General features: G+C 41.2%; 1 protein-coding gene across 1 annotated transcript in view; it reads right to left on the reverse strand.

The window, feature by feature from the left end:
• Positions 1–22,944, reverse strand: part of LARGE (like-glycosyltransferase) — a 301,741-nt gene that overhangs the window by 28,316 nt on the left and 250,481 nt on the right. The window contains exons 8-10 of the mRNA XM_009332983.1: positions 20,195–20,307; positions 18,571–18,696; positions 8,510–8,665 (exon numbers count right to left, since the gene is read on the reverse strand). Of these exons, the coding sequence (XP_009331258.1) occupies positions 8,510–8,665; positions 18,571–18,696; positions 20,195–20,307 (395 nt within the window). The remainder of the gene's footprint in view (positions 1–8,509; positions 8,666–18,570; positions 18,697–20,194; positions 20,308–22,944) is intronic.

The following is a 22,944-nucleotide window of genomic DNA, read 5'->3' on the forward strand; positions in this document are numbered from 1 at the left end:
AGTTACCTCATATTATTTTTCAGTTACATGATCACATAAAATTTCTCCAATGATATAATCTCATCTACAGCACGCATATTGCGTGGATCCATTATTTACAGACAAAGAATTTATAGCTTGGTTTAAGGTTTGTGCCCATATTATGCCTTCATGAAAAGATGGGTTTATAACGGGAATGCTGACAGATCTATGCAAACAGATGCTCACTTAAACACAATGCACCATCAGAATGAGGACCTTAATATCAGCTGGATTTGATAAAAAGATGGCATCCCCCTTATAAACCCCTCCATTATACTTATAACAATATGCCTAACATAGCAAAGACTTCTCAACCTTAGAGTGACAGCATGTATTCTCATAAGCGAGTACCTGCTTAGCATGAGATTCACTGTTTCTACAAGATTTTCAATGCTAAGGCTACTTGCCACTGAGCATGTGGGAAATGTCACCTCTAGGAAACACTCTCACAGTTGAAAAATGTATTCTTTTCAGACTGTGTACGGTAGATGTTCTCTTAGGAAATACTGTAGTGGGCAACAAGTGCTTTCATTAGCATCATGATGTCACTTGTTTCAGAAATAAAAATGGCAGCCATGACATGCATAACGCTAAAACAAAGAGAAAAATACATAAAAAAATATATGCTAAGTTACTTCTCTGGGCAACCAGCTGCGGCAGGCGATCAGACTTCATCTCAGGAAAAGCAGTCTTTGAAGCTAGGCTGGCCAGAGAGGCACAGGCAGGCCAGAAGGTATTCAACTCTACCATAAATCGTCATGATTTACCAGGTCTACTTGTCTGACTAATACATTTGTATGAGATGAGGTGGTGTTTTCTATCCATGTGATAGATGGCAGACCCATATGATACATGGCACACAACATGTACCTTTCACCAGCGAACTGGTTAGTCTGCTCATAAATCTCCCTACCGAAGGCTGTTCCTAGTGTAAGCAAATCTGTGATTGGCTTCGCTTTTTTTTAACCTCTGTGTCACAGAAACAATTTACTTCCCACCAAAATCTACAGGATTTCATCTCAGATGAGATCAATCCAAAATCCAGGATCAGAAGTATTTTCTTAGGGATTAGCGATATTTAAAAAAAACCACCAACAAACAATGTTTTGTGTCTAAAGGCTATTTAGATCTTGGGGATGGGGATAAAAACCCTAATGTAGGCATCTCTCTCTCATCAAGTGTTCAAGGTGAGGTGAGATGACACTAGGCTTAAGTCATTCACTCAATATCATGCTAACACAACAGGAACCGAGCAGCTTAAAGGGAAACTTTTAACTTTCAGATCATCTTTCCTTCTCACAGGTGTGCGCAGTTAAGATTCATAGCACAAAATCAACTCAGCTTAGCCACTGAGATGAAAACTAACACCAGCCCAGGATGAAACTATAATCTGGTTATAAACTGCAGCAGTTTCATTTCCTCCTGTGTAGCTGTCCCAGTTCTCACCAGTAGGCAATTTGGATTGCAACATTTAGCACTTTCAAAGTGTGTGAATTAACTGTTGCCTTTAGCATGGCATAAACAAAGCAGATGATGATGTACAGAGGAAAAAGCATTCGCTAAGTCTTGTTTGGGATGACCTACATAAAGTACTTCTGGCTTCTCCAATGATTAGTAATAAAAGCCAGACTAATCCCACGTCAATTAAACCTTTATTCCTCCCACGCCATAAAATTTTGTACATTTGCTATGGGTCAGATTGAGCCTTCTGTGAAATAAAGCTGTGCTAAGGACAAAGAGGATAGTGTCTGAGCAAGCCTACCTAACAAGAGGAATTTTGCTACAGCATGTAAAAAGTAGCTAATACTCTTGCTAAATGGATGTAATGGCTTATCTTGACTGCAAATAATCAACACAATTAAGAACCCAATTTTAGGCATGCATAACATCTTAGACAGTTCTGTATATATGAAGTACAACTTCCCTTGATCTCAGCTGCAGACGTCAGACGTTGGTAGTCCTCTGCATCTCCTTTCCCCAGGTCCCTGCCAAACCTTCTTGGCTGAGCTGTTTCCAGACCTCCCTTGCAGCACAGTGCCTTGACAGGTTGCCTCCTTGCTTTTGTTTCCCCAGACTGTTCCTAGCCCCGTTCCTTCTTGTGTGGCACCCATTAGTCCTTTTCTCTTCCTGCTCCAAACACTCTCTCTCCAGAACCTATGTCTCAATTAACACTTTCCTTTCTGCCTTTGATCTAGCTTTCATCCCTTTTATACGTGAATCTGGATTTTTTCTCCTCCATACCATCTGGACATCAGTGAGGGCAATGGATGTCCCTCAGAACAGAGACCAAATAGGTGCCTGCTCTCAGCTCTACTGTCCAGCCAGAACCTGGCATGGAGCATTCAGAAGAAACAGTCACAGAAAATGCCAGTCTTTGTCCAGGTCCCCTGCCTGCAGCATGCTCAACTCTGCAGTGTCACTGGGATATATATAATCTGGTCAGATGTATCCATGCACACTCCTAAGAAAGAGTCTCCAGAGATCTGAGCCTCCTTAACGTCAAATAAAACACTACTGATGATGTGTAAATCATGATTTTTCAGCATTATGATTTGCCTAAGTTTTCACCAGTTTGGCAAAAGACATGTTCCTGGCCCAAAAGTCAGTTCCTTCTCTGAGGTATGGAGTATTTCCATGAAGAGGACATCAGAACTTGTGGTGTGGGCAAACCCCCCAAGCTTTTCCCCATGTTTCACTTTAAAAAATGAGAGAAAAGAAAAAAGAGGCATACCAGCATGACAAAAAAAATCCCACTCCACATGATCCCCCATCCAGCAATATTATAAGCAGTTGAAAGAGGTACAATGGCAACTTTCAGGCAACTAACAGGATGGGCTACTGGCTCAGCATTTAATAACAATAACAATTATAATAATAGAAACGCCACAGCTGGCGAAGTCAGGATTTCACCTCAAACTGCCATATACCATCTGTTATTACTAGAGGAAGACTATGTCATGACAAAATAGTAACTTTAAATCCCAGTCCTACAAATGATGCAGTATTCTGAAATTCTGCAGATGCAAAGGGTACTCAAAGCATCAGTCTGACTGCAAGCTCAGCGGCCTGATACTGTCTTGGAAGCTCCCTTTGCACGCTATTTTTAGACATTCAAAAATTGCTAAATTTGTTAGTAGAGTTTATACTATGTGGAACATTGCTAGAATCTCCTGCTCTTCTGGTGGATATTACAAGCTGGCATGTGTAGCCATTTGCCGATATTAAGAATCTCTGGTTTTGCACAAAAAAGTAAGTAAAAACACATTTAGTAAGTAAGTATACACTTAAGCAAGTGTGTTCAGGGAGAACTAGATGTTTTTACACTGTTCCTTTGTATTGTTGATTTCAAAACCTGAAAATAAAAATCTGCAGAGAATTTTTTCCTGTGTTTTCTGAAAGTCTTCTCTAATGGGAATCTACTGTCCTTTTCTTAAACTGAGTGAAATCAGTGATAAACTTCCCACTGATCTTGCTCTGGGCTGTGGATCAGGACACAGTCTTCACTAATAGGGGACACCCCATTCAACCTTCAGATTTAATGCTTTGGCAGAAGTACCTGGTGAGAAGCTGTCTGCAGGAAAGAAGTTTTATGAGAAAGCTAAAAGGTTGAGCGTGTGCCTGTGTGCTAAAATTGGGCTTACAATATCTATCTCATAGGTTAACTATAGAGATAAGCTGGTACACAGAAGATCCTGTTGAAATGTTTTAGGCTTTACAGTAGGTCCTTTAGAATGAAACGCTGTACATAAGCATTAAAAGCCAATAGGAAATGTTCAAATTTGAGAATATTGTGAGCTTTGCCTTTGTGGGTTTCCCTAAAATCTTCTGCATTGCATCAAAATAAGAAAGAAGGAGTGAGAAGGGGGAAATAGCACGGAATAAGTAGGATGGAGTGACTAAGGATGTGCTCCAAAGGCCACTTGAGTCAATGGCTGTGTTTACAGGATGATTTGGTTCATATTCTGAATTTCCCATCCAGAACCTGCACAAAAAGCAAAGGGGTGACTGCAATACCAATTTGCAGAGAAGAGTCTGCTCTGTGTCATCTCATTTTAGTACATACTCAATAAAGGGGACTTACAGTATTCCTCTATGGCAAGGAGCGTGTGGCAGGCTCCTGTCCACAGCCTGTCCCTGCAACACACAGGGTCCTTCAGCTTGAATATTTCAAGGAAAGGATGAAACATGTATGTACACAGACATTAATATAAGCATTTTTACATAAACAGAAAAATTATGCCAGTCTGTATTTCTTTGCCTCCAATATTTCAGTTTCAGAGCCCTATCTCTTCTGTTCATTCCCATTTGTAACATTTTGGAGCCTACCAACAGAGCTGTTTGGTGCAGCTGAAGATCAACAACTGACTAGATCAGGACTATGCAATATAACATACAAAGACTGCCTTTAGACGTCTTAAAATTCAGTCTGTGGTATTATACTTCCTTAGCAAACATTAAAAAAAGTACTAATCCTTCCACATGCATATAGACATATATATTTAAGCATATATACATGTGCACACATACACAGAGGAAGAGTGAGAGAGATTAATGTAAGGTCTGACTACCTTTTAAACTAATGCCCCTTTACATCTCTGGCACTGTAAAGAGTCCTTAAAAAGGGAAGATACATAATTTACATTCATTTTAAGGCCATCTCAGTACTGATGAGAAGTGTAAAGAGGCCTTAGAGTAACAGAACCAGCCCCAACGGTACCCACTGCCACACTTCCTTTTCACGTTTTGCAGATATTTGCATTACAAATGAGATTCCTTAATTACAGGTTGCATTCCAAATAAAACATCATTACAAATATTAAACTGTAGAGAAGCAATGGCTGGCATATTGGAACAAGACCTTAAGGGTAGATTCTGATACAGCCAGACTGTGAGTGACAGATTCACACCAAGCCACTGCTTCTTCCACAACAGGGCTCAGTGCATTTAGCGCTTAAGTAATCCTCTCCGATTATAAAACCAGCAGAGCTATTCTAACATTTTGTCCACTGGTCCACAGCGCAGAGAAGCACAGGCAGCAGAAGGAGCACCTTTTACCCATATACAATGCCTAGCATAATAAAGCCCAATTGTGTTTTGGGGCTGCTAGTCTCAATTCAGAGAAGAAAGGAATTAAGATAAATCAAATAGCAATTCCTACTTTATACGTACTTGACTTTTTGCAGAAATTATAGCCTTTTATGTAACATACATGCTTAGGAATCCTAATGGAAACGTATGGCTGCATCTTGTCACACTGAAGGTCCATCTAGCCCAGCATCCTGTCTCCAGCTGTGAGTTGGCTGCCTAGAGAGGAGTGTAAAAGCGGGGCGAGTGTACAGCACTGCTCTCTCAGAATGCTCCCCTAGTCCTGAACTTGTGGTTCAAGGACTTTCTGCACCAAAGCTTAACAGCTCCTGACTGATTTTCTTTCCATGAAGAGTCACTTTTGAGCATATGTGCATTTTTAGCAACATTGCCTCCTGCTCAAATCTTTGTTACATCGTGGGTGAAATGTCTATCTTTGTTTTGAACCTGCTACTTGCTATTTCCACTTCATGCCCCCTAGTTCTTGTACTGGGAGGAATAACAAACAGTGGTTCCCTGCTCACCTTACGAGATGCTCCGCTTCTGAAGATTGTCCTGCAATAGATCATGGGAATGTACTGTATTTTAACAGGGCACCTGTGACACTGTATGTGCTACAGCAGACAGAGTGAGAGAAAAAGTGGTTTTCATGATAATCCTACTCTTAGGGTCTCATAACTTCAAAGCTGAAACTTGCTTTTTGTATTCTACAATAAAACGGACATAGTCAAGTTTAGAGGGGAGCTTACATCAAGGGTAACTAATAAAAAACAATGTGTTCTCCCAAGTGACTACTGTTAAGCTATCTGAAGTTAGATTTTTTTCTGTATCTGATTGTTTTGATGGAAGGCTGTTAACTTTTCGGTGTCTCTTGGCAAGTTAGGACTCATATATTTTTGTACGTCTAGCTCATTCTTTTCCAGTATCTCTTTTTTTTTTTTTATTTATAAATGGAAGAATGAGTTACATTTCTTTTTCAGACACAAGCCATACCATATACCATATTGCGTTCTACTTGTCTTGAATAAGAAACAGGCTTGAACAGTTAGTCATTTCCAGTGTCTGTCAACTAGATACAAGTTCAGTAAAATGAGCCATTTTAAACTTTCAGGACTGCCATTTTCAGCAGCAAGAACTTGCATTCACTGTGCACTGCTCCCCAGCAACTTGTCGTCTGGAATAAATCTGTTTATTAAGGATTCACAGAGCTCTGGAAAATATAGGAACAAGTCCGTGACTGCATTCATGCTCTTCGAACCCACACAACACGTTGTGAATTCAGTACAATTTTAATCTGTATTCTTAAAGTGTGTTTGTTTTGGTGTGATGATGATGAAGGTGTGTTTTGTTCTGTTGTCTTTTTTTTTTTTTTTAATGTCTCACTCCCCTTTTCTCTTCCTATCTGTGGTGGGTTGCTCTTGGCTGAATACCAGGTGCCACCAAGCTGCTCTATCACTCCCCTCCTCAGCAGGACAGGGAGGGGAGAAAATAAGATGGGAAAAAAAAACCCCATGGGTAGAGATAAAGGTAGTTTAATAAAGCAAAAGCAAAGGCCACGTGTGGAAGCGAAGGAAAACAAAAGATTTATTCTCTACTTCCCATCAGCAGGTGATGTCCAGCCACTTCCCGGGAAGCAGGGCTTCAGTATGTGTAGCAGTTGCTCCAGAAGACAAACATCATAATAACGAATGCTCCCCCCTTCCTCCTCCTCTCTCTTAGCTTTTATTGCTGAGCGGACGTCACACGGTATGGAATATCCCTTTGGTCAGTTTGGGTCAGCTGTCCTGGCTGTGTCCCCTCCCAAGATCTTGCCCACCCCCAGCCTACTGGTGAGGGGGGAAAATGTTGGAGAGACAGCTTTGATGCTGTGCCAGCACTGCTCAGCAGTAGCCAAAACACTGGTGTGTTATCAACACCTTTCTAGCTACCAATACAAAGCACAGCACTATGAGGGCTGCTCTGGGGAAAATTAACTCCATCTCAGCCAGACCCAATACACTATCCTACCCTCTACTCTGTCTGTTGTATCTTGATGTCTCTGACTGTCAGACTCTTAGTGGTCTTTTATCACATTCAGTTCACTTGATTGTCTAAAAGCCTCCCACTCGTGCAGAGGATTTTTTCTCCACGTGCTTTTGCTCTCACTGTGCTCTCGCCTTCGCGCTCTCTCTCTCTCTCATCCCTGCTTCAGTCTCTCCCAGTTAATGTTTATCTCCAGTTTCTCATCGTTCCCCACTCCTTTCAGAAGATAGTGGGACGGTCAAATAAGTATCTGGGAAGCCATGCCTTGGGCTAAAATGTATCTATCCAATCTCTGAGTGCTATAGTTAAAAAATTGGGAATGGCATCTCCTGTGGTCATTTTATCCACAGACTAAATGGAAACACTACAAGCCTCAACGATGCTATTGATTGCCAATTACCTCTTAACTGCTAATGTGTACATGATACTGGCTTTGCCTTATTGATTTTTATATAGAGGATGTATATTTTAGAAGTATTTTTTTACTTTAAGATAACATAAAATCTTACAGGTTCCCTTTTATTTCCTTTCAGACTACGTAGCCAAAATTGGTACTTGGTCTAGAAATCTCCAGAGACCGCATTATACACAAGGAGTTCATATGCATCTGTGTATAAATGTTTCAGTTAACAGTTTTTTACATTGGAATCGTATGTACTAAGGCATACACACACACAAGAACATCTGTATGTAAACACCCTTGATTTCAACTATTTTCAAAGGATTTGCTTCATCTGAAAGGTTCTGATTGCAAATTTTATGCAGATACACATAAGTGCTGCTGTGTTTCATTAGGGGCAGTGCAGAAAAAAACTGCAGTCTCACAGCCTATGTGTACCTTGAAGTATTAACTCATTCTATAGTTTGCAGCACGGCAAAACCTCATAGACCTAAATCCAGCAGTCTTGATATTTTCATTTCTTCTTCATTATTTGTGCATTAGTATCTACTAGCCAAAATTGACATCACTGTATGCTGAACAAATGCACAGCAAGAAACAAAGCCTTCCCCTTGAAAGTTTTAGGTCTAAAGGTGAGATTTGAAAAATTGCCTAATGGAATTAAGAGGCCAAATCCTCATTTTCAGTTTGTGATGTCACCTTTGTTGGGGATTTTTAAAAGGCAAGGTAGACAAAAAAAAGCAACAAAAAACGGGGGAAAGGCAGGATTAATACAACAGTTTTACAGGCAAGGAACTGAGGCACAGAGAGATTAAATGATTTGTACAGCGTCACTCTTGGAATCTGAGCACTGACCTCAATTCTCCTGAGTCCCTCTGCACTGCGCTACCCACACCACCAACTCTCCAAGTCTTCATGTAGCCTGTGCCTTGTATGAAACACCCTTTAAATCTTCAAGCCCTAGACATCCCACTTACTTACATTTTCACTGTTAACGTCTGCCTCACTGGGACAGCCGAAGAGTTCCCGTCTCAGCAAATTCCCATCATATTCCAGGAATGTCAGGTAGAGGTTGCGGAAAAACTCCACATGCTTGTTTTTCACTCGCAGCTTCTTTGGTGAGTTCCAGTGAATCACCTCAGAGGGAAAAAAAGAGAAAACACATCCTGCTGTTAGAATACAGATTTGCTTTATCTGCTGTTTTTATGTGTGTTCAGTTCACTGCCCTCTTAAAAACAAAAAAAACCCCAACCCCCAAACTACACAGACTTCCTTCTGTCTTTTTATCAGGAAGGCTTCGCCACGTCTTTCACAAGTAACTGCATACTCTACAGGTGATGTACTTCGAAACTCCTCCATAGGATAACCTGCACATTTGAGTTGGTGTGCTGCTCTAGTTTGTGAGGCAGCACCTCATAAATGCTGCCACAACTCTAATCCCAGACCTGACAGGTTATGGACTCTGTTGAAGAAGGTGGCAGGACGAGGGACACAGGGATGTAGGTATTAAACATTAATCTCAGATTTCCACATGACTGTTTCAGCTAATGAAATTGTTTCACTGTTTCAGGCCAGACAGACTCTTCTCTGGTTAGGTATTGAGAAGAAAAAGCTTGAAATTAATTCCAATACCCATTTACACCCTTCAAAAAGGACTGAATTTAATCTGACTTCCTTTTCGCCATTGCTTCATTTAAACAAGACTGATTTCAGTTGCGTTACACAACACAGTGACGCAGTGCAACGCTTCACCCTTTGAATTCCAATTTCTAGCAGGTATTTAGCCTCTGCTAATGGGAGATGACTCTCACGCTGGCCTAGATTTAACTCCAATGCTGACATAAAGGGCCTGATTCTCATTTACATCACGGCAACTTTGCACTGCTGCCAGTGTGATTTCAGATTGCCAGTGAACGAGAATGGGGCCTTAAGGAAAAAAATAAGAAGGAGCCAAAAGTGGCTTGCAGGAATGATTTCATTTTATAGAGGCTATATTTTAGGCATAAGAAAAAAACACCAAATGCTTTGTATTCAGTTTTATTCCTGTGCCTTCTACAGAGATTAAAAAAAAAAGTCTCCCTTGGGAATATTTCCAAGCTAGGAGTTCTGGAGATTCTCTGAATCCATTAAGTTAATTGCTTGAAGGCACCGTGTCACTCACACACAGCCAGAGAGCTGCAACACTAGCTGCCGAGCAGGTCGCGTGGTAAGCTTTGCTCTGAACATTGCAGTAGTGGCAGGGAACACACAGAGCTGAAGCACAGCACGTCGAACAGAAGCAGCCCAGAGCAGATGAATGCAGTTCCCTTGGTGTCAGCAACACAACTCCACAGGAACAGGGAGCACTCTGAAATCCCGCTATCTGTTGCCGAAATGAGTGGACTGGAGGAGGAAAGAGCAGGACGTAGCCTGAATTTTTCCTGTACTAACTTCAGCAAACAACATAGTCTCTCCACTGAGTATTTATACTGCCATAAAAGCTATGGCACTCTCTTCTACAAACCCAACACCAATGAAAATATCTCCTGATAGGGAAAGCTTTATCCCTTCCTGGTATTTCACTGCTGAGGCTACTAGAATGTCAGAAAACCATACATGCAGTTACAGAAAAGCAACGGTAGGGAAAAAAGATCATCTCAGAAATTGGCAAATCACTTCTTCCAGTTATAGGAACACTTTAAATCAAGATCATGATGCTTCTACACACTGTATAAATATGGGAAATTATTTGGACAAAAATACTTGGTGTAGATATTTTTCCCAGATAATGCTACATTCTTTGCTGGTTTTACATTTGTCCACGTGTTCGGAAGTGTAGCTTAACTGTGCAATAACATGTTGCTGCAACGTGTGCTGAAAATACAGAACACCACAGAAACAAAAGGAGCTTTAGGTAGGTCAGGACATAAACTTAAGATGACAGATTTCCTCCACTGAAAAACGGATCTTCAAAATCTCCTTTCTTTGAAAAGAACTTGACATATTTCATCCATTGCATTTAACTGCAGCAAAAGTCATTAAATGCATGCAAAAAAATCTCGACAACTGAATCCTACCTTAGGGCAACAGGCACATGTAACAGAAGCATAGGGCTGAAGGAACCTAAAGGGCTGCTTAACAGTTTTACAGGGTATTAGTATGCATTTTTACAAGCAGGCATAGAATGGAAACTGTCTGCTGGTAACTTGCACTTATTTAAGAGTGGATCAAAGAAAGCTGAGAAGCTGGCAAATGGGACAAAAAATACTTGCTAAGAAAAAATCTGTGTGTTCTCCCTACTACTCCTACACTTCATGTGAGTTTCCTTTTGGATGTCTTCACGAGCATCCTATCCCCCTGCTGAGCACTCTGACCACTCACCCTGGGGACCATGAGCACAGAAATGGCCAATGATGATAAACTCGGTAACTGTTAAGGGACAGGCTCCCCGGTGCTGCAGGAATTTCCCATCAACATACACTATGTCACATCACAGCCAAGTACTGGTGTTGATGCCTCTACCCAGTTGTGTGTGGGATGATGTCAAAGCCAGACAACTGCAGTTGTCAGCGTAGACGCTCTTTGCTGCCGTGCTTCAAAATCTGTTGTGTGTGTAAAAGCTGGTAAGTGTCAAGGGCCTAGCTGGTGGTTCAGATCTGATCAGATTTGAAATGCGTTAGGATGCTGCATGTGTGCAGATGTCAGGGGAGCCCGGAGTGAACTGAAGAAAGCTGAATGGAGCTGATGACTCTCCAGAAAAGCTGATTTTTTAATCAAGAAAGACAGCACACGCCAATGCGGCTAAAGAACATCAAGGAACTATGCAACCATCTGGATGACCTGAGGTAGGAAAACCACAAAACAGGTCTAGCGAAAAAGCAGGCTGCTTTTCAAATGTAGCATGATTAGATAAATATCATGTGATACATGAAAGCATAAAAAAGAACAGCAGGTTTCAAAAAGCACCAAGACTCTTAACCATTGACATACAACGCTACATCCAAAGACTGTATTCTTTTTTTTGCTGACAGCCCACAAATTCACCTTCAGTTCTGACTGTAGCTGTCTGATTTGGTCTATTGCACCATCAGCTACAGCAGAAGTTGTACAGGCCAAGACATCCTTGTATAGCCTGTCACGGGCTTCAGTGAGGTACATGATGAAGACAATGGGCTGCACAGGTAAAGCTATGGCCATTATGTTAGAAACTTTATTGTGAGCAACAGGGAATTGATTGGAGAAAAAAAAAACAGTTGGAAAGAGCCTACGGGGAAATCAGAAGAAAAAAAAAAAGTCAAACTTAGAATCCACTTTATTTGCAGACTGAGCAAGTGTTATCTCAACATTAAAAAGAGAAAGTGAATCTAGAAACTAAAAATCTCATTACTACAACATCCCCCTTCAAAGACTGAATAGCACCATAATACTGTGTTTATTTCTCCTTCTATTTTCCCTCCTGGTTTCTAAGCTATTCCAAAGCTCTGTTGGCTTACAGAGGAAACTGCAGCTAGAACATATAAAATTCCAGTGCCATTATCTAGGTGGACACCTCAGGAACAGTGCTAGCATTCAGGATGTCCCATGGATCCTTCCCACTCTTGATCAAGGGCTCCTGAGAACTAAGAAAAATACACTCCTTAATCTTCATTTAGCCATTTAAGTACTGAAAGATCAGAACTTAAAATTCCACATCTATTTAACACTTGGTTAGTTGTCATTAAGCAACTTGGCACTATCTACATTTCTGTTAATACCATCCTAGTTAATCAGCAACCGTTACCACTCACTGATTATGCTCAGCCAGCCTCCTGAAATACTTCCATACACTTGTGACCTAGTGAAAAAGGCTAACTGCACCAATAGTTCCCATTTATTCACCAGATTCTGACCCAAAGCACTCAAATGATGACACAGTTGGAGCTTCGTAGACTGGCAATGGGATTTGAGATGGAAGGTAACAGAGGATGTTATATGCTGGTGGAGTGTAGGAGAGGGCTCTAAGATCAGTTATCTGCGTGGAAATACACTGAAAACAAAAATCCCAGCAAACCTCCTTAGGTTACCAGCTGCACTGTCTTCTCTGGGGAGATTAAATATTTTGAATCTGATGTTCAAACCACTAAATGATAAGCTTCAACACAACATTATTTCTATAGGTACCTTTATCCATTTTTCCCCTGAAGCATCTTCTCTCTCCAAAAGAAGTATTTGGCCAAGTGTTTACTTAACTACAATCTCTTCCGTTTTTTACCCAGAGGCACATCTTGATAATTTCTCACTCTGCTTCAGCCCTTACGAAATCAGAGAATACAGGATATCCTGTATACCTACATACCTACTTTCCAGGCTGAAGGGGTAAAAAGTAAGAATAAATTAAGATTAAATTTAAGCCTAAAGAAGTTTAATTTTGCAAAGCACTGAACAGAGGTTCTTAATTAAGCCCATGAGCACATCACACTTTAGGTAAATAAGTAAAAGTGGTATTTTGTAGATGGGGATCTTTCCTGCTTAAAAACTAGACTCCTTGTTTAGGTAACCAGACAGTTCCCACCGAAATCAACAGGAGTTAAACGTTCAGCAAATCTGCACAGTAAAGCCACCTATATAGGCCACTTTAATGCCGTCTCAATAGGCTTTTTTTCAGGCGCATATTGAAAAGTTTAAAGATGCCCCAAGTCACATTGCAAACAAGTACCACATGTTATGCCTCGATTAGAGATTTCTGGAAACTTTATTTTTAAACTGCGTTTTATCAGAAATGAATGGTTTAATAAAAGAACCAATTTCCTCAGAAAGGATCAAATACTTCACAAAAATGTCATCAGGGAGGTTACAGAGTGATATTTCTGAACTACATAAGTGGAAAAGACTCACATTGGAGTAGCCAGCAACCCAGAGGTCCAGGCACTGCTTTTGGATGTGAGAGTCAAATCCCTGCCCTGCCTGGTTTGGTGCCCATGGTCCCAGGGATTACTTTACTCCCCAGCTTATTGCCTATGCTGTATGGCAGTAAGCTGACAGGCTGTCCCTGTCCTGTACTTTTCAAAGTTCTCAATTTTTCCTCAAAAGGATTTGCAGCTCTGCCTTTAACTCCTGTACCAATGTTTAAAGAGACGCCTCCTGCCTGCAAAAACACCCCTAAAAACACCTCTATAATACCACAGTGCTCCCTTTTTGGCAGAGCAGAAGTACCTTGCTAACTCCGATGTTCATTCAAGGGACGGGTATGTTTAACCCTCTTGACCCCTTAGTCCTCTCAAGGGAGGGTAGCCCTTCCTTGGTTGGCATTAAGAGGTGCAAGGCGGCAGAATGCCAGAACTGCTGCAGATCAGTGCTAAGGTGCTTGGACAGCATGGGGTGGCTTGGGGACTGGGATAGAAAGAGGTGCAATAGGTCATGTTTGAGGCAGATCTGAAACGATGTATTTGGGTTATGGGCAAGAAGCCATTTAAACTTTCGTAAGCAATCTCACAAAGTCGTCCTGTGGAGGACATTCCCAGGGAGGACACGGTGAATCACATAACACAGTTCCAGAATGGGGAATTTATGAGGTTAATTATTTATCTACCTGCTAATTTAGTATCAGCTGCGTTCAAAACCAGTCTGAAAAGCCATCAAAGGTTTTAAAGCATTTTCCTATTTTGAGGTGGGGGGGTAAATTCTAATAATTTGACACATTCCCATTGAAGAGTCCAGCATCTGATCTTTGTGATTGTGAATTACCAGATTCTCTATGTGTAAATAGCATCTGTATCCTTGACAACCAGATTTCTCTTCATGACTGACTCATTCAATGAGGTCACGATTCATTGTCAGAGGCATCACAATTCATTTCATAGGATTTTTCTTGCCATTTGGTTTGTGCCAAATCATAGTAATTGAGATTTCCTTACAGACAGGAACAAACTCTTAACCAAAAAGGAAAGCAAACACAGGGTCCAACCCAGCAAAAGTAATGCATAAATGACCCTCAGTTCCAGGCAGATTCCTACAGGCTTTGAAGCCCAGCAAGGCATGGTCCTACAGCACACATGCTTGTCCACTGACATTGTGGGCTACTGGGGACCATGTGAGGAGCTGAGATAGGCAAGATAGACAGTGGATGCCTAAACAGAATGCCTGTTAGCACTTCCACATCTTTTGGCCAGCCTTCAGTAACAGCTCCTGAGTGTTTCTCCAAGGTGTAACAAATGCCATGCAAAAATAAACACCTCTGGCCTTTAGAGACTGCAGTTGGCTCACTTGGCAAAAAGAATTAAAGGGCATCTGCTTCCTCTTAGCCCACTCCTTGTTTTCTATTAAAATTGTTCATTTCAAGACATTCTTGACTGGTGCAAAGCATCCTTAATACAGGTGCCCTCGGGGTGGAGAAAGGAAGATTTCTGTAAGTGTAATTGTTTATATAAGTTTTGGTTCCATATGCCACGGACAGCAGAACAAAGCCCACAGACTTCAGTCTAGTTGTATACAGTATGGCCTCTAGCACTATATAGTATAACACAGGAGGTAAGTAAACATTTAGATGAATAAAAATAATAGTCTTATTTTGATGTTGCTTTAGATGGATATAAAATTAGTGGTCACTAACAATGCAGAATTTGGTTATAAATATTTCTATTCTTCTTACGCCTTTTCTGAAAAATGCCCATATGCAAGTCCTTCCAAATTTGTATATGCTGCTCAGCTGCAGCAAGGAAGTAGAGTTCAGAAGTAGTCAAACATCTGATCTTCTCCAACATAAGACAATACAAAAAAAAATTCAATAAAATGGATAGACATGCAACTTAATGAGGACTATAAAGAGAAAAAAGTGATTAGAATCCTTTTCAGGCAATATGAAATATTCAAGTGCTCCACAGGCCTGCAAGAAGTATGCTGGTCATCCTATGTTTGCATGAATGTGAACAAAGCAGCAAAGAAGTGTGTATATAGACATACACCCCCCCCCCCACCCCGCCCCGAACAGCAGCCAGGCCTGGGGGTCTAAGTTTATTTGACACAATGTTGTGTATAAGAGATAACAAATCCTCAAGTCCCATGGACTTTGAGGCCAGATGGAATTAAATCAGTGCTTTTTCAGTCTGACATGAGGAATGCAGTCTGATTTGACTGAGGAATACTTGACTAGGCCAGCTTTACCTTGGAATTTAAATCTCTCCCTGCATTTCCTTCTCTCCTACGCTATCCTTCTTAATCCTCCAGTACAAACTTCACAATCTGTCTTTCTCTCCCTCTTACCCTGGAGGTTTCTTTTACCTCGTTTCTTATTCCAGTCTTACCATGAAATACAGGATGTGCCAAATATGTTGCGTCATACCATTTATATTAAATGCCATGGAACTGACTAACTTCGGTGATTTTAAGAGTATATTTTCTAACTTGGGCGAACAACATTTGTTGCTATTTTGAAAGGACCACATACCAAACAAGCTGGTTTCTTTTCAGAATTAGAATTTTGCTAATTTTCATAACGCAAATTCACAACTTTAATTGGTTTATACTTTTTTTTGATTGTATGAACAATTTTAAACAGTGTGGCCTGAGGGCCAGTTCTTTAACTGCTGAATATGGGAAGAGCTTTATTGAAACCAGGGGGCTTATGTGCACTAGATAAGGCTCTGGCCTCTCTTTCAAAGCAAAGAATTTCAGCTCCGATTCAGTATTTAGGGGATAATTTTAGCAGTGTGAATAAGCCCCGTTCAGCTGAAGAAATTGCTTATGTGGCTGCACCCCTTTTTGAGTTAATTACCTCAGACCAGAAAGCCAGTGGAGGATATTATTCATCTTAGACTTCATTGCCTATGCTGTAATGGAACTGACAGTGTGATACAATATATGGTAATAAACAACCTAAGTTATACTTGTAAATGTGAATTTGTTAATCGACAATGAAGAAAGGATTCAATGTATTTTTAAGATACTTCTATTAAATGCTTACTTGTAGGTGTTACATATGAGCTAGATGTCCCACACCTGAAGCAGATTAGGCAATACAGTCACTGGAGCCTAAAGAGTGATTTGCCTGATTAGTCAACAGATGCCTACTCTGAGGTGAGCTTAGCCAGCCTCCAAAACTACTCATGGGGATCACAATTCAGTGCCTAAATACAGATGTATAGGAACACTGAAAGCACCTTAGGGTTATCCTTCCTGCTCATCAGCTGCCTTGCCAAAAGGGTATCGTCCCCTGTAGGTCTGTGTTGTATCTGCCAGTCCCATACGGATATCCGAGGGTATCTCTGGTGACTCACAACTGTGTTTAGGCAATTGAACCAAGCCCTAGATCCTCAGTTATTAGCTTCCCTATTTTTTGCTTATGTAAATGTATGTGTCTCAACCTTGTGCTGAATCCAATCTGACTGTCTCAGCGGATTATATGAATTAAAGTCAGACCATAATTCACAGAAAAATACTGTGGTATCTCCCAGGTAGGAGGTGTATTTTTCTAAAATTCATCTTTTAGAAAACATATTCCCTGCTACTACATCTCTCCTTTTGTTTCAGGCCTTGCAATTGCTGTCATACATGATTCTCAACATGAGCACAGAACTAAAATCTCTACCAGCACTTTGTTACAAGGCATAAAACCATGATGCTTTTAAGTCCCTGCATTGTTCCTGCCCTACAAACATCTATCATAAAGCATTTAGTGATCAGTGTACTGACCAGTATACTGATCTAACTTTAAAAGCTGTCTTCTATGGACCACACCTGAATAGTTGGTTGTGAATACTTTATGTATGAAGTTCAAGCAATACTGGCCAGCTTTGACAGGTCAGTTAACCCATGTAGCAGATCTTCTGTCTTTTGGGAAGTGCAGCTTTTGAAATCAGTGTGTCGAGGGTAATTGATTTTCTATATTCATCCAGTATCTGGTGTTCATATTGAATACTCCTGCTGTTACTCTACAAATTGTTACAAGGGAAAATTTGGTTAGATTTCGAAAATATATTGCACCATGAGGGTGGTCAAACTCTGGAACAAGAGGCCAGGGAGGTTGTGGAATCTTAGTCTTTGGAGACTTGACACTCAGCTGCACAAGGCAACCTCATCTAAGTTGGTCCTGCTTTGAGTGGGGTTTGGATGGTCTCCAGAGGTCCCTTGCAACCTCTTCTATGGTTCTGTGTTTTTCTTTTCTTTTTTTTTTTAACCCTCATTTACTAAAGCATTCTCAAAACATAAATTAAATATATGAACCTTGACTGAATTTTAAAATGAATCGCCAAAAACTACCTAATATTTACTGTGTTCTGACACCACTAGTCTGCTCTGATGGAATCTGCTGCTGTTTAGCCAGCCAGTCTTATTCTACACCTGGTAGAAGCTCAATCAGCTTCAATTCTGAACTCTCTGCGTGCTACATTTGAGTCTGGCCTTTCAAAATGACCACAGCACAATTGATGTTAATTTACCCGTATCTGTTCAAATCCACCCAGCTTTTATATTCTACTTGACAATAGTGAAAAATGTGCTATTAAACTGATACTATAGCTTCATTTTATTAAATTAATAGGTTTCTACTCAGCCTTTTTTCCAGGGCAAATCCTGGAAAAATGAGTGGCAATGTGGCTGGGTTAAGTGTACGCAAAGGCTAAATATGAAGCGTGCAAGGTCTTTAAATTTTGACTAATGTACTTCTAGCTAGGGTCCGCCCAACCCTCTTTGTGAATTTCACTCCATTAAATGATGTTGACTAAAGGGTTTCAAACTTGTCCAGTACAAAAAAACAAGAGTTTGTATTCTTTGGCTAGGAAGAGCTAAGAACTGGGACAGCAACAGGAACTCAGTAAGGCGCAGTGGCATAGGCGACAGGTACAGAATATAAGAAGGTAAAGCACTTCTCTAACACTTTGTCAAACCCCAAAGCAGCATTCATCTTTGACTTTTCTAGCAGTCAAAATGCACAAAGCCAAAGTCATATTTGCTTCCCCTGCTTGGGTGTCCTCATAAACTGTATGTGTTAGTTTCACCCCTACTTAAGGGACTTCATGCTTCTGTCGCAGCGGAGTCCTGTATTCTCTGTTGCAAAGGATACCACCCATCCAACCTCCTGTAAAACATACCTTCAGGTCAGACACATCTCTGTAGCACTGCTCGGAACGGGTGTGATCAGACAGCTGCACGTTCCAGAAACATGGGAGCTGGTAGACAAGGAAGGGATTTTGTTTGATGACTGCATTGAAGATGTCCTAGCAGAGAAAACCAGAGAAACAGTTGGGTACATTGTTTCTACAGCGAGGTGATCTCAACCCCTCCCCAACCTGACTGTCCTTCTCCCCCTCACAGGGAGAAATGCAAATGGTTATGTGAGCTGAACTCTGCACACCTTGCTTCATAATTCCGTTTCCACAGAGGGTGCTATCAATCTAAGGGGTGACGTGTGGATCTGAACAAGAGGAACAGGCTCTCTTGACACACACAGCTAATGGAGTCCAGCAAAGTTTTCAAAACATCTATCTTGTACTGCTGGAAAGAGATGTGGTTCCTCTTCTAGTCACCAGGGAGAGTAATATGCAGGAAATGACAAACTGCTTGCTGTTACTAAGTACTGCATCACTTTTCAATATAGGGGATGAAAGTGATCTTGGTAGTTGCGCTTCAAGGTGAATTACTATGTGGGATTTTAGCTAACACTTTAATGTTGCAACAAGTATTCTAGGTATTTCATGGAATGGGCATGTAGGACAGATCTGCAGAACAGCCTACACCGTGAGGGACAGAACGTGTTCTGCCTCTACGCAGCCATCCAGTTGGAGAAGTAAGTTACAAGGACAGTCTTGTGGTTAAGGTATTAGGGTAAGACATAAGCAACCTTGGTCCACTCTGCAAAATTCTGACCCATGCAGGTATTAGACAGTAACTCGGGACCTGATGGAGAACACAGTGAAGCTGCAAAAATAAATTTAAAGAACTTCAGTAGCTTTTGGATCAACCTGTAAGGATACTGTACACAAGTGCACATCTCTATGTGCACACTAAGCAGCATGCTTCCTTAGTGGTGACTGGTCATAAGCCAGATGTAGCTCAAAAGCAGTAGAAATATCTAAATATGATGCTGTATTGAGTTAATACACTCAAGCTGTTGAGCAAGACTTACTGGTTCAGGTCCAGTACTACATGAACAGGGTTTCTGGATTTAAAACTGAGAGCTGGCAGGAAGCACAAAGAGAGAAAATATGCATTTCTGTGTATAGGTACACTATTTCTTCTCTTGGCCTCAGTTTCCCTGTGGCAGGGAAACAGCAGCAGTTCTGTCTTCACAGGGGTGTTGCGGCAAGGAGTACATTAAAAGACTGCTGAGACTCATCTGCCAGAAACAGTAAAGAAATATCTGGAAACTCTTGAAACTAAAGTCTGCTTAGACAATAACCAGTAGGAAAAGACAGCATATTTGGACTTCTAGTGTCTGGACAGTTTTATGTTAAAGAAAGGAGGACAGAAAATTAAAGCTTGAAAACCCCATTTGCCTATTTTATGAATCATCTGTGCAGAGGAAGTAAAAACGACAGTGTAGTAAGAGAAACCTTATGAGTAAATCTCCATTCCTCTCTTCCACGTTTTCACCAGAATGATTCAACAAATGGTGACCTCCCCTGCCTTTTCCCACATCTCATCCCCTTTCCCTTTCTTACCTTCCTCAATCCATGGAGTAGTGGTTGTACCACTTGTCTGCAATGTCCTACTCACCTGGTCAGCCAGTGAAGTGGACAGCATGCTCATTAACTCCCGCTCTGCCGTGAGTCTCCACATCTGCTCCCATTTCATCTTCCGTAACTTATCGAGAAGCAGCAAGATAACCCCTGAACGAAAACACAGTGCAGAGAACAAGAGAAGCCATGATGTCACATGCCAGTCAAGGCCCATCCTGTCTATGTGCTGACTCAGCAGTTAAAACAAGGACATGAGCTGAGATCTATCTGTGGAAACTACAGTCCTTACCCTGTGCTAACACAGGAGGTTGACTAAAAAAAGCTTCAGGTTTCAAGATGCCACTAAAAGAAGGTTTTCCTGAACTCCTGAGGCTGCAGAGGAGAAATGGAGAGACGGCATACAGATGAATGCTAGGTTATACAGGCTTGCATGAAGGCTAAAGTAGCTGAAGAGGAGTGAAACTGTGAAGAAGAGAAGCAAGAGAAGGATGTTGTATTTCTAGCAGTCTCCTTAACTGATAAAGCTTGATTTCATTATGACATGATTAGCATTGGGATTATTCCTTACAAAATGAACCAATAGAGGTGATTCACATGATGGAGGACAACTCCATCCAAAGGTCGTTATTATTCCAAAGAGAATTAGACAATATCCTACAAGAAAGAAAGAAGGAACCTGTTAACACTCAGAAGTGACCCTCCCCACTCCTTATTCTGAAAAGCTACAGGCTGCAAGAGGATATTCTGTCAAGTCACTGTCTACTAGGGAAAGGGTATGACTCCATTTCTGCCCTCTTCACACTGAACAGAGATCTGCTTCTTCCAAAATCCCACTATTTAAATTGATTTATATCTGACCTGAAATCAAGATTATGCTGCGACAAAGAGAATTTTGTCACGCATATGAAACATTTTACTCAATGTGTGTGGGGTGAAATCTGGCCCTTAATACTTACTGCATAGGATGCAATACATATACTGCGTAAGATGAAATTGCAGCCCTTCCTCTACCTAGTAAGAAGTTACTCACCTGACACATCTGATTCCAATCCCTGAGGCTTTTCTGAGTAACAGATTATCAATGCTGGTTACAACCTAGCCTTTGAGAGTGCCCGCCATTAAGGCAGCAAGTATTCATAGAGCAGGACCCTCAGATCAGAAAGTTACACTGAAAGGGGGAAAAGAGGTATCTCAGCACGAATTGTTACCCCTCAGTTGTTTTTTGTCTGGACAAAATCCCTAGTGCAAAAGAAGGGAAAACAGCAGAAGCAATGAAGCTGGATTGAAGCATCAGCAAAACCTTTCCTACAGTGTCTCGGAAAATTTTACTTGAAAAATTAAATTGGAAAGACTTAGATAAGAGCACTGTCATGGGGAATGAACGCAAAATGAAGGACCATAAAGGAAGAGTACCGATAAACAGCAGCCTAGCAGGTTGACGGGAAGTGCCTAGAAAGAGCAGTGATAGGTTCTGTGTTGTTTCATGTCTTCATTAGTGGAAGGGGGAAGTGAACAGAATAGTAATGACATCTGCAAGTGACATTACAAGAGGTCTTACCAAAAAATAAATCATGGCAACTGTAGAGAAACATAACAGCTACACAGAAGAATATGAAATGGCAAAAAGCAGGCACTGGGAAAAGCTGCCCGAGGGAGTCTAGGACGATAAAACTAAAAGTAATAAGAAAGGAAATGTAGTCTGAATACTTAGGAAAAATTCTCCTAAACTCTTTGTGGCAAAATAAGCTAAAAATGGCAGATAAATTGCTTTATTTCATGAGCGTTTAAAAATCAGACTACACAGAGATTAGCAAATATACCTGGAACAATCCTGCAATGGTTGGGATAGAGCAAAGGAGGTTCCAGGTCATTCCTGTCTTCAGTTTCTACGACATAGCAAATTTCTTTCTAGTAAAACCTGGCACTGCCATGAATAAAAAGAAAACCTCTTCTGGCAGTGAATTTTGTGGCCTATTTTAGTTCTGTTTTCCATTTCAGTTCATCTGGTTCCCAAGGATGCTGGAACCTGTACTGGAGGGATCCCCTTTCATCTTCACTCAACCTTTCTGCTTCCAGCTGTTGGACTGGTGTCCTGGTTTCGGCAGGGACAGAGTTAATTTCCTTCCTAGCAGCTGGTACAGTGCTGCGTTTTGGATTTAGGATGGGAACAAAATTGATAAGGCACCGATGTTTTAGTTATTGCTAGGTAGTGCTTACACTGGCCAAGGACTTTCTAGTTTTCCATGCTCTACCGACTGAGAAGGCTGCAGGTGCACAAGAAGCTGGGAGGGGGCACAGCCAAACTGGCCAAAGGGACATTCCATACCATGTGACGTCATGCTCAGTACATAAACTGGGGGAAGCTGGCCGGGGGGGCCGCTGCTCGGGGACTGGCTGGGCATCAGTCGGCGGGTGGTGAGCAATTGTACTGTGCATCACTTGCTTTGTGTATTATTACTATTATCATATTATTATCATTATCATTTTATTTCAATTATTAAACTGTTTTTATCTCAACCCACAAGTTTTTCTCACGTGCTTTTCCAGTTCTCTCCCCCATCCCATCGGGAGGGGGGGGAGTGAGCGAGCGGCTGCGTGGCGCTTAGTTGCCAACTGAGGTTAAACCACGACAACTGGAAAGGGACGTATTGCCACAACATGCTACAACATATTTCTGCCAGTGTGTTTGTCTCCTCTCCAGCATAACCGAAGCCTATTTGGCGTATGTAGTGTGCGTGCATTAGCTTCTAAGAGAGCCATTGTGCATTGTCTGAAATTCCAGATCAA

Source organism: Pygoscelis adeliae, unplaced genomic scaffold (genome assembly GCF_000699105.1).
Source record: "Pygoscelis adeliae isolate BGI_AS28 unplaced genomic scaffold, ASM69910v1 Scaffold38, whole genome shotgun sequence".
In the NCBI taxonomy this organism is placed as follows: Eukaryota; Metazoa; Chordata; class Aves; order Sphenisciformes; family Spheniscidae; genus Pygoscelis; species Pygoscelis adeliae.